This window comes from Engraulis encrasicolus, chromosome 1 (genome assembly GCF_034702125.1).
Source record: "Engraulis encrasicolus isolate BLACKSEA-1 chromosome 1, IST_EnEncr_1.0, whole genome shotgun sequence".
Classification (NCBI taxonomy): Eukaryota; Metazoa; Chordata; class Actinopteri; order Clupeiformes; family Engraulidae; genus Engraulis; species Engraulis encrasicolus.
The window spans coordinates 43076553-43093136 of record NC_085857.1 but is presented as its reverse complement, the minus strand read 5'-3'; the positions used below and the strand labels follow the sequence as shown (position 1 = coordinate 43093136).

At 44.2% G+C, this 16584-nt stretch overlaps 2 protein-coding genes across 2 annotated transcripts in view; both read left to right on the top strand.

The window, feature by feature from the left end:
• Nucleotides 1-8743, top strand: part of nup133 (nucleoporin 133) — a 52474-nt gene extending 43731 nt beyond the window's left edge. The window contains exons 19-26 of the mRNA XM_063202876.1: nt 593-726; nt 1331-1489; nt 2522-2657; nt 3197-3315; nt 3740-3820; nt 4969-5033; nt 6933-7021; nt 7632-8743. Coding sequence (XP_063058946.1) covers nt 593-726; nt 1331-1489; nt 2522-2657; nt 3197-3315; nt 3740-3820; nt 4969-5033; nt 6933-7021; nt 7632-7768 — 920 coding nt within the window. The 3' untranslated portion in view covers nt 7769-8743. The remainder of the gene's footprint in view (nt 1-592; nt 727-1330; nt 1490-2521; nt 2658-3196; nt 3316-3739; nt 3821-4968; nt 5034-6932; nt 7022-7631) is intronic.
• Nucleotides 8744-11534: 2791 nt separating this feature from the next.
• acta1a (actin alpha 1, skeletal muscle a) lies at nt 11535-16180 on the top strand. The gene is made up of 7 exons (XM_063202833.1): nt 11535-11651; nt 13125-13264; nt 13894-14218; nt 14384-14545; nt 14659-14850; nt 15137-15318; nt 15653-16180. Exons 2-7 carry the CDS (start codon nt 13136-13138, stop codon nt 15794-15796), a joined length of 1134 nt encoding a protein of 377 aa, XP_063058903.1. The 5' UTR covers nt 11535-11651; nt 13125-13135; the 3' UTR covers nt 15797-16180.
• Nucleotides 16181-16584: the final 404 nt, after the last annotated feature.

The following is a 16584-nucleotide window of genomic DNA, read 5'->3' as shown; positions in this document are numbered from 1 at the left end:
TAAAATCACATCGGGGGCCGGATTAAACTGCCTCAAGGGCCGCAAACGGCCCTCGTGACATAGGTTCCCCACCCCTGAACGGCTGGGCACTGTACTGCTACGCGGGCAACACAGGTTCGATTCCCAGCCCGGGTCATTTCCCAATCCTTCCCCGTCTCACTCTTCCATCTCGTTTCCCGTCATCTCCCACTGTCCTCTCTGAAAAATATTTTTTTTAAATCCCCAAAAATGTTTTTCACCACATGTAATAGAAAAATGTCATTGGCCGGTTGGGAGACGACGACGTTCTATACAATGCAGGACAGAGACTGCACAAGAGTTTCTTCCTTCAAGCCACCCACTTTCTTTTTCTTTTATTATCATTAATATTTAACCCCACCTACTTTTCCTATTATTTATTTATTATTACAACACAGTAGAGAGCAGTTGCAACCTTCATTCCACTGCCAATTGTGTGCCAGCATGTGACCAATGATGTGTAACACACCATGTACTCCCAGAGGCGCGTAAATGTCATTGTTGCCACCATGTGTATAACCGTATTGATTCAAGATGTATATGTCTGTGTTGTTTGTCCACTTGTGTTGAGCAGTGGAGCTGGGACAGTACCAGTGGGTGTCTGCCCTGGCCGAGAAGTACGGAGACTTCGACATCCTGGTGCAGATGTGCGAGAAGACGGATAACCAGAGCAGATTACAGCACTACATGACCAAGTTTGCTGACCAGGTAATCAGAGATTCTTTAAGTATATAGAGATATGCCAACATAATAGGTTTCTATGGGCACCTAACGTGACCAGGTTCCGGTCTGCCTAAAAAGGGACGTGTCATAATACTCCTAGCATTGAATAGAACAGTCCTTAGGTCTGCCTAAAGGGGGATTTACCCCCCCTCCCCCTTGCAATAATAGAACCCGGAAACAATGGGCCAATAGAACCTCTCTCTCGTATCTACTCTCTCTGAGGTAATAGTCATGGTCATCATCATAATCATAATCAACTCTATTCCACACAAGGGCTATATAATACAAAGAAAGATGGCAATTATAGGAATAAATAAAATATTTTTATTTACATTGCATAGACAAACAGTAACATACTTAAGGATTTGTTCTGGATTCTGTTCTGGATTGTGTTTTTCTTTTAATTTAATTTAGCTTTTTTTTACTGCATGTTAACCATTCAAAAAGAATCAAAACCTAAAATGTTGCGTTCCTGAGGAGTTTAAACTTTTTTGGAAGTCAAAATTAGTACCGGTACTCTGGCATTTATATGGGAATACACTGGGAAAACACAGTGGCCGGCAATTAATCAACTTCCTGCTTCCTGTAGAACTTTGCGGACTTCCTGTTCCGCTGGTACATGGAGAAGGGCAAGAGGGGCAAGCTGCTGTCCCAGCCCATCGCCCAGCACCAGCAGCTGGCCAGCTTCCTGCAGGCCCACGACCACCTCAGCTGGCTACACGACATTCACGTGCACGACTACGCCAGCGTAAGACACTACACTACTACACACACACACACACACACACACACACACACACACACACACACACACACACACACACACACACACACACACAGGGCCACGACTACCTCAGCTGGCTACACAACGTCCAAGTGCAGGAATACGCCAGCGTAAGACACTACGCTACTACACACACGCACACACCAGCAGCTAGCCAGCTTCCTGCAGGCCCACGACCACCTCAGCTAGCCAGCTTCCTGCAGGCCCACGACCACCTCAGCTGGCTACACGACATTCACGTACACGACTATACCAGCGTAAGACACTACGCTACCACCCCCACACACACACACACACACACACACACACACTCACACTCACACACACACACACATACATACACACCTCAGCTGGCTACACGACGTCCATGTACAGAACGACATGAGTTTAAGACACTACTCTACCACATGCATGCATACTATACAAGCATCATGCACACGCGCACATACACAACCACACACACACACACACACACACACACACACACACACACACACACACACACACACACACACACACGCACAGGCAGGCCCACATGCACCTCACCACTTTTAAAATACTGTCTCTGTTCAGAACGAATCACTTGACAAAACATTTTGATCCTGACTCACACAGACACACACACACACACACACACACACACACACACTCACACACACACACACACACACACACACACACACACACACACACACACACACACACACACACACACACACACACATACACACACACTAAGCATTTCAGCTGGGTGCATGAACTTCATGCACATTATATATGCAATTGTGCTGCTACACTTATGTGCATGTACCCACACACAGGTAACTACATAACATGAACATGCATGAATATGAAAAATACATGAAATAGCATTAAACGACTACTGTATGTTCTCTCTCTCTCTCTCTCTCTCTCTCTCTCTCTCTCTCTCTCTCTCTCTCTCTCTCTCTCTCTCTCTCTCTCTCTCTCTCTCTCTCTCTCTCCCTCCCTCCTCAGGCCCACCAGACCCTGCACAGCCAGGCCAACATGGAGACTCGCTACTTTGTGAAGAAGAAGACCCTGCTGGCTCTCAGCAAGCTCACGGCTCTGGCCTCCGACATGCCAGAGGACGCCATGCAGAAGCAAGTAGATGGTGAGCTCAGCGGCTTGTGTCTTTCCCTCCCCCCTAGTGTGTGTGCTGATTGTTGCACTACGCTGCACATGAGCACCTGAGCTACAAAGGATTAAGGTCTACAAAATGGCTACCGGTGAGCCAGATTCGGCCCAGGCATGGAAGACATGTGGCCCGCCATGTGGTTGGAACCATCGAAAACATACATGTGCTGTGATATCTGTGGCTGTGCGGTTGGGTGATTTGTTTGGCCCTCAGCCTCATTTTCGCAACATAGTTTGGCCCTTGGGGACAAATAATTGGAGACCACTGGAGTGGGGTAGGGGTTTCTTGGAGTTTTATATTTGGCTTTTTTTCCCCCGTCGTTTTGACTTTACTGATGATGGGACTCTAGGAGAGGCAGACAAGAAGCAAATGGGGACACAAAGGACCTGGGCCGGACTCGAACCCGGGTCAACGGTGTAGCGGCTCAGTGCATTGATGGTGGGGAATCAACCATTGTGTGGCTAGTTAAACTTTTGTTGGGCAGTAAATATGGCAATGCATCTCTTGTCGTCCAGATATCGTGGAGCAGGAGAGGTTTTTACTGCACCAGGAGACTCTGCCCAAGCAGCTGCTGGAGGAGAAACAGCTCAACATGGACACCATGCCTCTCCTCAGCGCACACAACCTCATCAATGTCAGTACACACACACACACACACACACACACACACACACACACACACATACATGAAAACCGCTCGCATGTACATGCACACATTGGGCAAAACGCACACAACGCGCACGCACACACACACACACACACACACACACACACACACACACACACACACACACACACACACACACACACACACACACACACACACACACAGACTCACACAAACCGCCCACATGTACATGATGCACACATTGGACAAAACACACACACACACGTATACAAAAATACATTTGGTAAATTTTCATAACTGTGATGCTAACCTCCCACGCACTGTACTTACTTATTCTGTCAATACAGTGTATTATATGCCCTCAGTCTCCCCCATGTGTAACCTCTTCCTCCATCGCATTCATGATTTTTTTTTTCCCTCCCCCCTCCAGTTGTACATCTGTGATGATAACCGGCGAGCCAACGAGTACGACTTCAAAAAGGCTCTGGACCTGCTGGACTACATAGATGAGGTTTGGCTACAGTAATCCTGAAGTTGTGTTTTCAGATGCAAAACCATCCAAGTGCATGAGGTTGCACAAATAGGCTGCCTTCACTGGTTTATCATGTCCAAAAAGCAAAAAAGAGGAGATGGATTCAGGACCATATATGTGTTGTGTATATCAAGATAACATGCGTCGAATGTAGATATCTGTCTCCTCTCCTCCCCCCATTTACATGCATAGTGGTATGTACTTTTTCATGAATGTTTACCAACAACCTCAAGTAGTACGCCTCAAATGGTTCACAAGTTTGTGAATGAGCAAAACATGTTTTGATATTGACAATGAACACCTAAACATGTTGCGCATTGGAACTTGAAATGCAGTGTAAGTGTAAGCTATTTATTACATTTATCGCCTGCTAAACACTCAAGCCATTTTTGGGAAAAGGTACTGTCAGCCTATAAAAATCTAAATGTCTCAGCCTCCGAAGCACATAAAAACATGAAATACGTAAATTCAATTTAAAGGGACACTGTGTGAGATTTGTTGTTGTTTATTTCCAGAATTCATGCTGCCCATTCACTAATGTTACCTTTTTCATGAATACTTACCGCCACCACCAAATTCTAAGTATTCGTTATGACTGGAAAAATTGCGCTTTTCATACATGAAAAGGGGGATCTTCTCCATGGTCCACCATTTTGAATATCCAAAAAAAGCCATTTTTAGCTGCAAAAATTAATGTACTTGGACCATACTAGAAAATATTTGCTTATTAGTTAGTAAACTTTCATGTAAAGATCAAATTTGGCAATAGGCAGCCCAGTTTCAATGAGCAGCATAGTTGCAGTACCTTTTTTGACCATTTCCTGCACAGTGTACCTTTAAAAGCCAAGATGTTGATGTTGGTTATGATTATGTCCTCGATTGTAAATCGCTTTGGGGTTTTTTTTTATTATTTTTTTTTAAGGTCTGCCAAATGCAATGTAATATAATGTAAGACTCTCATCTTCCAGCTCTAACATACCAGCATATTTAATTTAAAAAATTAAAAAAACCTCAAAATGTATGAAGTCATGCAGCTTCAAGTGCTAGGGTCAATGTTGCGATACGCAGCATCCAGCCTCAATGGGTTAAATAAAGATGATTGTTGTTGTTGCCGTGTGTGTTTCCAGGAGGATGCGGTGGATCTGGAGGCTCTGAAATGTGAGATCCTGTGCAAAGCCCTGAAGAGGGACAAGTAAGTCTACAAGCTCCCATGATGTGATACGATATGATGGGTTTTGTCTTTGGCTAGAAGAGACTATTTATCTCTCTGACTAAGGCAAGGCAAATGTAGCTCTTGTCATACCCACAAGCCGTTAGTTGTGTTAATTTTATTTTTTTTTAAATGAAAACCCACACAATTTAATGAATTTAATATGAAATGTATATAAGGAAGCAAAACATGTTAACTTTCATGTCTAAGCTGTATTTAACTTTAAAGCATATGGTTTTTGGAAATAGACACAAATGTTCATGAATGAATGTTCATGAATATGTGTCATTGGCATAGTCATTTTCCTGAATATTGAGGAAAAATGAACAGTGTGTAGGGCTTTAAAGGGTTCGTAGTGTTTACATAAGGATGGTTTTGTGCTTTGAATCTATCAGTTAACTGTTTCCTTGTAAGACCAAAAAGCAACTTTCCAGAGTCTGGAATGAAAGCTTTCAAATAATTTGTTGCAATTAATTGTTAAGTAGTATCACGGGGATAAAAAAAACTATCAAATCAGTAGGAAACAACAGAAATGGATGATTTTATTATCATTTTCTGGTAAAGAGAAGGAAAGAAACCATGTAGCCAAGCCAAACGAAGAGCCAGTCTACATGAGAGTTCCATTATGCCATTCAGAAGGCATGCTGCATGCCACAGGAAAAAGCTGTCTAGTGACGTGAGGTGCCCGGAGACTGCCCTGCTGTCCGTCAGACTAATTTAACCTCAGTGATTGGTCGGCACTTTATTGTTACACATGCACAGAGACCCCCCAAAAAAAGACAACGGAGGGGGAGCCCAGGAGTTTTTTAGGCACAGAAGTTGAACATTCGGCTGAACAGCTGAACTGAGTCAGTTGGGGACAGCTGACAAACACTCACCAACTGAAACCCTGATGAGGAGAAACAGCCGCCCAGACAGAAAAGAGACGAGCAGTTGTTGGCTGCAAAGAATCTTCAACAAAGTGTTAAAATGGCCTTCAAAAAGAGGAAGAAGAACAAAAAAATGTATATATAGTTTTTACATTATGTCATTTTATTTAGATATTTCCACTTTTAATTAAATTATGGTGAGGAGCTAAATGCAAAAAAAGACAAAAAAGGGTCGAGCAGCAGTTGGTTGTGTTAAAATGGTCTTCAAAATGGAGGGTGAAATATATAGTATTTACATTTTGCCATTTCATTCAACGTGTTCTTTTAATTAAATTATGTTGAGGAGCTAAATGAAACATTACAAAATATTAAATAATAATAATCAGCAGTCAGTCACCATTCAGAAATGTATGGACCTGATTGCATGTGCGTTGGGATTTGGAGCTTGAGCTTATATGCATCATATGATATGCATATGATTATGTCCTCGTCTGTAAGTCGCTTTGGTTATAAAGCGTCTGCCAAATGCAATGTAATGTAATATGCAGGGCTTTAAATTAATACCAGCCAACAGGCCAAATACTGGTGTAAATTCAGCTTGGCTGGTAGAAAAGAAAACCCTCTATCCACTTTGCCTGGTAGTGAGTGTCTGTGTAGCTAATAAAGATGTAACATCTATTAGCCAATTTGATGGTTGATATAGTCATATCATGTTCTCAATGATTCCCATGGCTGTGTATAAGTGTAGGCCAATTAAACATCAGGGGTCCTTTTGGGCCCTATCGTGGCCTAACGGTAGGGCACTCGTCTACTATGCCGCCGACCCGGGTTCAATTTCCGGCCCGGATCCTTTGCCGGCCCTTCCCCATCTCTCTCTCCCCACTCACTTCCGGTCACCATCTTCACTGTACTATCGCAAATAAAGTCAAAAAGACCAAAAAAATATCTAAAAAAAACAACAACCCATCACTGGTCCTCTTGGTAAATCCTTTTCTTCTTGTGTTATTGATAGCTGGTCGTCTGCGGATGGCAATGATAACCCGGTGGAGGCCGCCAAAGACAGCATCTTCATACGAATCATAGAGAAACTCATTCAGGACGGTGAGTCACTCCTCTTTCCTTTTGATGTGAGCTATAATATACAGTTGCTACGTTTACATGAGACTACGTTTAACTGACTTAAATTCCTAATAAAGCATAATTCTGCTTTGAAAACGCCATGTAAACACCTCTTAATTCGGAATTAAAGGAAAGATCAAAGCCAACTCGACAGGACTTTTTAATTCTGAATTATTAATTCTGAATTAAAATCATCATGTAAACGTAGTGAGTGTGGTTGTGGTGATCACAGTTTAAATCTGGCCCTGGATGATTTGCCAAACCATCTCTCTTTTCCCTACTTATTCATTGTCTCAGCTTTCACAATGCTGACACATGATGTATATGACAATAATGGTTCTATTATTTTATTAAGTGTCAACAATTGCTTTCTCTTCGTGTGTGTGTGTGTGTGTGTGTGTGTGTGTGTGTGTGTGTGTGTGTGTGTGTGTGTGTGTGTGTGTGTGTGTGTGTGTGTGTGTGTGTGTGTGTGTGTGTGTGTGTGTGTGTGTGTGTGTGTGTGTGTGTGTGTGTGTGTGTGTGTGTGTGTGTGTGTGTGTGTGATGATCCCTGTACACTCATGCCTTCTGATTTCCCTGCTGTGTTTGTCCAGGTGTGTCCCTACAGACGTACCTGCCCGACGTTAAGGACCTGCTGCAGCTGGAGGAGATGGAGGGCCTGAGGGCCAAGCCCACCTTTGAGTTTGTCCTGAGGGCCAACTACGAGCACTACCTACAGGTGCAGATGTAACCGCCCCCCAATACCTCACCCCACTCCTCCTTTCCCCACTACCTACAGGTGCAGATGTAACCGCCCCCCAATGCCTCATATCACCCCTGCAGTCCACACACACACACACACCCAAACACTCTTAATTCCACCTCATTTTGTTTTGTTTGTCGGGAGATTTGTGGCGGTAAGAGCGTATTTCTCAAAGTGAAGTAACGCCCATTTTTCGCGGATTGTACCAGAGTAACCAATCACTAGTTCTAAGTGTAATTCATAATTGGATACACCGTTCGCAAATGGGCGTCACTCGTCCTAGCAAGGCTAGGACTCTTCACTTTGAGAAACACCCAAAAGAGTGAAGTTTCAGATGCTGAAAACCTATGAGCACTATCAGGTGGACTCAAACACACGTAATTCATCCATTTTGATCGATTGTAGTCGTACAATGTGAAGATACGTGGGGCTACGAATACTTTCAGGTGCAGATGTAGACGCCCACACACACTTCTTCAGGGCCTAGTTTGGAGCTTCATCTTCAGCTGCAGCTGTTATACCCCCATGCCTCACCTCTCCACACACTTTGACACACTTAGTTCCTCCCTCATTATGCTTGTAATTCTGTATTCATAAGAGATGTGTATCCATAACCGATATGAAGTATATGTGTCAGTTACAGCATAGTGTCAGGTTTCTGTAAGCCATGGTTAGCCACGACCCGACTTTCACTTTGGGGCGAGGGCCAACTATGGGCACTATTTTCAGGTGCAGATGTAACGCGTCCACCAAACACACACTCTTGGATCCTCCCCTCATCTGTTTCTCCATGATGGATATGAAGACATCTTAGAGTACAGAAGAGGAGTTTCCGATGCCAGTGCAGCCCCCAACCAACCAACATACACACACACACACACATTTCTGCTCTCTCATTTTGTTTGTCTGTTTGTTGTCGTATTTTTGTATGCATCCTTTTCTTAATAAATATTTTTGAAGATATTCAATAGTCTCTCCTTCCTTCTTCCTCCAATTGGTTGGCAGCCAGATAGCCATCGCAAATCTTCTCATCTCACTTGCTGCCCCCCTTGAAGGGTATGTGTGGGGTTATTTATAACTCAAGCAGGCGGTGCACACACACACACACACACACACACACACACACACATACACACACACACACACACACACAAAGACACTCACACATTAGCAGATGTATACACACACACACACACACACACACACACAAAGAAATATACAGGCACTTGCTCATATACACACGCACAGACGCTCATTCAGTAAGTTTACATGGGACATTTAATTCCGAATGAACTGAATTTAATTCAGAATAAAGCTTAATTCCATTTTGGAAAAAAATCATGTGAACACTTCTCAATTCGGAATTAAATGACAGTGCAATGTTAAATCGACTGAACTATTTAATTCAGAATTATTCATTCGGAATTAGAAACATGATGTAAACGGAGCCATTAACAATAGAACACACACACACACAAAGACAACACACACTTATACTCCTAGACACGCACACATATTGTTACAGACACTCTCACACTTCCAAACACACAGATACAGGACACTTACACACACACACACACACACACACACACACCCCTTACACTTCCTCTCCTCTCCTGGACTCCTTGGCACTTCCCCCTTTTGGGTTCCACGCTGACCGCCCCTCCCCTCTCCTCTTCCTCCCCCCCTCTCTCCTTGCCTCTCTCCTCTCCTCTCTCCCCTACCTAGAAGGGCCCTGTGCATTGCCTTGCCTTTCCTTGCCTTGCCTGGCCTGCCTGGCTGCAAGCGGATCATTTTGGTCACTATATTCCTGGCCCCTAAATATACATGTCCAAGGCAGACGTCTTTCAAGTAGGCAGGCACTGCACGGCAGGGAAGGCAAGGCAGGGAAGGAAGGGAAAGGCAAGGCAGCCCACAGATGCTGACATGCGTACACGCCGCCACACACACTCCTCCATGTTGGAGTAGAGTGGGAGGAATCTTGAAACAGGGTTGCCAGATGTGTCTGATCATTTCAGCCCACAAAATCCGCCTGGTAAGCACTAAATCCTGCCCAATTTGAACAAAAGTTCTTTTCGTTTCCGTTGCTATAAATCTGCAGGAAAAACCCACCCCAATGCGATAATGTGCCTTTTTATGTGCGGTGAACGGTCGTGCTAAGCAGCCCAGATATGTGGGAAACGGTGGGTTGTCCAACCTGGCAACACTGATCTTGAAGGGGGTGCAATTGATCCAAGTTGACTACTGGCAGGAACAGATGTCGCTGGAGTGCAGAGGGAGAGGGGTGTAGGGGTGGGTGTAGGGGGTGTGTGTGTGTGTTGGGGGGGGGGGTCGTCTTGGAGGAGGCGTCCTATAAATAGGGTCTGGGGGGGGGTGTGTGTGTTGGAGGTTAATTTTGGGGACAACTGCGATTAATAACCCCAGCTTTTTACTCGCTGCTCTTCGCGGCTCTCGGCCCTACATGGCCTGTGTCGGCAACTAGGAGAGTGATTTTTTTTTTCTGAAGGAGGTGGTGGGGGAAACAGTTGTGTGTGTTCTGTCATTCAAAGGTGTTCTAGGTTCTAGGTTAGCATGGCTGTTATCAGTAGTGTGAAAGTATCACTGTAACATTGAAGCAAATACAAAAGAGAGGACAAAGGGAGCTGTAACATTGTATTAATTGTAAAAAGTACATTATTAAATGGGAATTCAATGTTAAGGTTTTATGTTGTGGCGTGTTTATATCTTTAAATAATTTCATTATTCTCTACCATGAAGTTTTAATCATGCCAAATTGTTATCCATTAAGTTGGCATTCCTTCATTTCCCCAGGGATCAATTATATCTCTAGTACGATATTCGAAACCAAAGCAAAATGACCACTTTGATATTTAGCTATATCCCCAAGCCATTCCCCACTGACCATGTTGGCATTTGAAGGTTTTGAGCACATTCAGTCCAATTGTTGGGAGTGTGACGAATTCCATGACAGCTGCATAATCATCACAGGCCAAAGGGAATGTTGCCCTCCACCCATTATGCCACCTTAAACCTGAGTAGGCCTCGGAAAGCTCCTTGAAAGTTTTTTCTTTCTTGGATTGTAAGCAATAGTGTATGAAGTACAAGCAGAAGTACTCTAATACCTGATCTTACATGATTTGTAAATCAGTTATGTCACTATTCCAAATGAGGTACATACAGTAGACTATACAATGTAAGGGTATTTCTTTTTTCTTTTCTTTTCTTTTTTACTTTATCCACCATTGTTTTTTGTGTTTTTTCATTATTTATAGAGGTAAGCAATTTGCCATGTATCCTGTAATTGGACACAATAATATTAGACCATTGCATCCATAGGCCTAATGTGAAAGCTTACAGTAAACGAGGGCAGACAGCTACAACCAAAGCCGACCAAATTAACCCACTTCATTAATAGGCCAAGGAGTCTGCCGTCCCGCCCTAAGGAGCTATCCCTATTCGAAATGTCATACAAGACCATGAGGGTTACAACCCCTGATCTTCCATACACGGCTCGCTCAGCACGGCCCGGGTTAGGGTCTACCACCCCATATATGGCACTCCCCCTTGGGCACCCGGCGCATCCGTGTCCGTGTCTGTGTGGTCCTCCGCGCTGCTTAGCAAGATTGCAAGACGGTGTTGTGTGTGCCCCCTCCCCAACCAACACACACCAATCTCTGCCAAATATGGACGGGGGTCGGGGCTAATGCCCGCTTGTCATACACGGATATTCCTGAAGGTTGCTGGGAAGAAAAGGGGAGGGGGAGTGGAGTGAGGACGAGAGAAGACGGGTATATAAGCATCTGGTGGGTGTCCATGTCCCTGTAGCTGGATCCAGCAGCGGTTGAGAACTTCTAGGCAGGAGACACCACAGGTAAGCGCGTTGAGCCGGGCCACTTGGACGCATCACTCTCTGGGTACTACTACCGAGACTTACCATGCAGCGCACCGCGCACTTTGGATACTTTACCGCGATGAAGGGACGGCACTGGAAAGCCACGTGGAACGGATAAACACCGCACTGAATAGTTAACTCCGTTTGGGGTGACAGGCGCGCAACTGGCGCTGTCACTTGTCGGTCGGACTTGGCTTGGCGCTCCTAGAGCGGGAAGCCTCTCCATAGTGTCAAACCCAAGGGGACGTGTTAGGTGTATGCGACTTATGCTGCGTCTAGTTAATGGATCTTTCTTCAAAATGATCAAGAGCATTCGTCATCAAGGCCAATTAGTTCAACGGCTATCGTTAGTAATTGGACACTTTTTTTTCCCAACAATTGAAATAGGACTACACTAATCATTAAGTTAAACCGCCAAATATCTTAGAATCAGAGCATTCTAGTTGCTCTGACTGACGTTAGTTTATTTCAAGATGAGGTAGAGCATCTTTCTACTTTCTGAGGTAGGCCCAGAGCATTTTTTCTACTAATTAGGTGCGTGTGGTTTAGTGCCTGTGGATAGGCTACACACCCTGTAGATTGCGCATAGACACCAGTGTGTTATTTAGTTCTTACAACATTTGTTATCTAGGATTCGTTCACCAACGGATTACAGACTAGAAATACAAGACTATATAGCTGGTCTCTTGTCTTCGACAGCAGCAGGTTGTGCACCTCTATGGGGGCCCCCTGAAGCAGATGCAAGGATCAGCACATTTTTTTCTTCAGCTGTTCACTAGCGCACTCAAACAGGCGCGCCACCATTTGGCCACTTGTGGCTCCGCCTTCTTGTCCTTTTCAGATTTTTTTTCCAATTTAGCTTCTTTTTCATACATTTTGAAAGGGTATGTTTACATCAGAGAACAGCTTAATTAAATCGGACAAGATGTCCAGACTTTTTTTTGATTTTACCAAAGATGATCCACCACGTCCCCACGTAGTCTGATACAATTTCTTTCTTTTTTTTAAGTGATCTGTAGGTTCACCTTAAAATCCACATTTTAAGCAATTTCTGCTGCATTTTTATGCGTTTTATGGCTTTCCTCGTCGTTTCTGTTGCTATGCGTATAAAATCAGTCACCCAAAAAAAAAATTACGCGTGCGCTTGGATAGACTCGCGGTTCACCATGTGCGTTACAACTATGTGCCAAACATGTTTCCGAGTTTGTGACTCGAAACATGCACATTTCGATATCAACATTCTCTAGCAAAGCGTATAGAATGATTTTGCGCATATTCTTTTATTATTATTATTATTATTATTATTATTATTATTATTATTATTACATTTTACGCGTGCGCCTGGAGAGTCTTGCGGTTCACCATATGTGTGCCAAAAATGAATTATCCAAGTTTGTAACTCGTGATGTATAAATTGACATTCGTTTTCTCTCTCCCCCTCTTAATTTGAAGAAACCACCAACATGTGCGACGACGACGAGACTACCGCTCTTGTGTGCGACAACGGCTCAGGCCTGGTGAAGGCTGGCTTCGCCGGTGATGATGCCCCCAGGGCTGTGTTCCCCTCCATCGTTGGTCGCCCTCGTCATCAGGTACGGAATCCTTCTAAGCTTTTAAAGTAGGCTTAACCAATAGGATTTGAAATCATTGTGGAAAACCAGAAAAACAACAAAATTGGCCAATGTATTTTGGCAATTCAGAATGTGAAAGAGCCTTGCGCAATTACGCACGGATTTGAGAGTGCGCTCTGAATAAACAATAGTAGATTTTACGTTAATGATTGGAAAACTGAAAGCAAAGTGCATAATTGACTAATGCATCTGGGTAATTCATAATGTGACAGACCATGCGCCATTGCGCACTTAATTGGCTGCGCACAGAAATAAGTACACTAAAATGCAGACTTTTCCTTTAGGATGCAACTGAGGGAAAACAATAGGAAAATGCGTTTGGATAACTTTCACAACCCATGCGCAATTACGCACTGATTTGAGTACCTGTGCTTCAGTTTTATTCACACCGTGCCATTTCTTTGATTAACGGATGTGATTTCAAAACTGACATTCTCCATTGAATAGCCCACATACATTTATTTTCCTTATTTCACGTCAGGTGTTATAGATTATGTTAGACCACATTGTGTGTGTATGTATTCCATGTGGCGGTGTGTTTCGCCCACTTACTCACAACCTGCCTCCTTCCTGACTTTCTTCCTCTCCAGGGAGTGATGGTCGGTATGGGTCAGAAGGACTCCTACGTCGGTGATGAGGCTCAGAGCAAGAGAGGTATCCTGACCCTGAAGTACCCCATCGAGCACGGTATCATTACCAACTGGGACGATATGGAGAAGATCTGGCACCACACCTTCTACAATGAGCTGCGTGTGGCCCCCGAGGAGCACCCCACCCTGCTCACTGAGGCCCCACTGAACCCCAAGGCCAACAGGGAGAAGATGACCCAGATCATGTTTGAGACCTTCAACGTTCCCGCCATGTATGTGGCCATCCAGGCTGTGCTGTCCCTGTACGCTTCCGGTCGTACCACTGGTGAGGGAAAAATATAGCACATCCACATATTTTTACGCACCGGTGCCAAGTTTCCATAAGAAACCTTGGCATCTACTGTGCGGTTGTTTGACCACCAGTTATCAGCTGACATATCGGATGACCTGTTCATTCACCCGCGTCCTTGTCTGATTTTTCCGCTTTCAGGTATTGTGCTGGATTCCGGTGACGGTGTGTCCCACAATGTCCCCATCTATGAGGGTTACGCTCTCCCCCACGCCATCATGCGTCTGGATCTGGCCGGTCGCGATCTGACTGACTACCTGATGAAGATCCTTACCGAGCGTGGTTACTCCTTCGTGACCACCGGTAAGTGACTCCAAAATACGACATTTCAGTCAAAAAAAAAAAAACAAAGCGCATAAATGTTAGATGATGTCTGACTCTCAGGCGCTAAACTTTGCAAATTCTGCCCTTGACAGCCGAGCGTGAGATCGTGCGTGACATCAAGGAGAAGCTGTGCTATGTCGCTCTGGACTTCGAGAATGAGATGGCCACCGCCGCCTCCTCCTCCTCCCTGGAGAAGAGCTACGAGCTGCCCGACGGTCAGGTCATTACCATTGGTAATGAGCGTTTCCGTTGCCCCGAGACCCTCTTCCAGCCTTCCTTCATTGGTGAGTGGATGCGTACCTGAACAACATAGACAAAGACAACAGAAACTATTTAAATGTATATTGCTTACTTTCCTTATCCTAAACAATGTTATTTTAAATAATTTCACACTTTGCCCCCAAAATTAAATTATATCAGCCAGTAGTAGTAGGCCTCACTGATGGTTGTTACATTGCTGTAGTTACAATAGTATTCATCATAATGTTTTGAAGCGTCCATGTTTCTTTCTTAGGGGTGTTTTCTCACACTTTGTGTCCATTTCTCTCTGTTTCCCTCATCTGCCCTCAGGTATGGAGTCCGCTGGTATTCATGAGACTGCCTACAACAGCATCATGAAGTGCGACATTGACATCAGGAAGGACCTGTACGCCAACAACGTCCTTTCCGGTGGTACCACCATGTACCCTGGTATTGCTGACCGTATGCAGAAGGAGATCACTGCTCTGGCCCCCAGCACAATGAAGATCAAGGTAACGCAGCCCCATCCATTCATATGGAAATACTTCGGGGAACACCTGAATGGTTACATTAGTTATTACGCATTGTTTATTGTTATTATACTAGTGTTATTAACGATATATTAATGAACTTTATAACATTTACTTAGTTGTATAGTTTAGCAATAGCCAGAAAATTATTTTTTTAACGTTTGAAACAAATTACAGGTAATACAAGTTGTATTGGTGAACTGTCAGAAAGAGGTTATTATGACCGTATTTAGTTCCACCTTGTATCACTTTGTTGCACCTGTTGTTAGATGTCCGACTTTGCGCTCACACTCTTTCTCTCCTCCTCCTCCTCCAGATCATTGCCCCACCTGAGCGTAAGTACTCCGTCTGGATCGGTGGCTCCATCCTGGCTTCCCTGTCCACCTTCCAGCAGATGTGGATCACCAAGCAGGAGTACGATGAGGCAGGCCCCAGCATTGTCCACCGCAAGTGCTTCTAAGCGCAACGCCATTACCACCACTACCATCACACGGATCATCTCTTGCTCAGGAACCAGCACACAGCCCGCTGCTGCTGTCGTTATTGTGGGACAATTTTGTACAAGTTTTTTTCCAGCCCAAGCTTTGTCTCAGTGACGTGAGACGATAAAAACAAAAGGACGAAGATTTGTCAACCTCTACACGCGGAGAAAAAATCGAAATGTAGAGAGAGCGTGAGCAAACCTCAAATAAGGGAACATCTTCCGGGTTATAGACTTACCTTACTCATGATTCTCTGAATGTCTTAATGAGGATGGTGAATTGTAGGCCTATAATCTGTTCTATCAACCAAATCTCTAACACCAACAGGTCCACAGGAAATAAAACTATTAACTATTTTCAAATGTGTTTGTGTTCATTTTGACTATGGTGTGAATGGCAATAGGAGACGCGTCTTTTATCCACAGGATCAAATAACTCTGTATGTCACCGTTGCGCATAAAACAACAACAAACAACAGGTGACCACAGAGTAAACAATGACACAAAAATGACAAATGTGAGGGCAAAAACACGAAAATATCAATGGAACCTTTACTCAAACACGGACACTGCAGCCACAGCAGTATCTATGGGGACACACAAATAATCATCGGTTGACGGAGTCATAGGTCTTCCTTCTCTTCCGAAACGTAATTGGATTCATTAGGCTACAAGACATAATAGGGCCGAGCCCTGCCGAGCATGCGCAAGGTGGCCGGTTTATATGAATAAACAGTCTTGGCTGCTTATCCTACGAAACGTCACGG

Excerpts from the sequence above, each read along its gene's own strand:
- acta1a (XM_063202833.1), top strand. The coding sequence starts at position 13,136 with ATGTGCGACGACGACGAGACTACCGCTCTTGTGTGCGACAACGGCTCA. Across the intron at positions 13,265-13,893 it reads TTGGTCGCCCTCGTCATCAG|GGAGTGATGGTCGGTATGGG; the intron begins GTACGGAATCCT and ends CTTCCTCTCCAG. Across the intron at positions 14,851-15,136 it reads CTTCCAGCCTTCCTTCATTG|GTATGGAGTCCGCTGGTATT; the intron begins GTGAGTGGATGC and ends ATCTGCCCTCAG.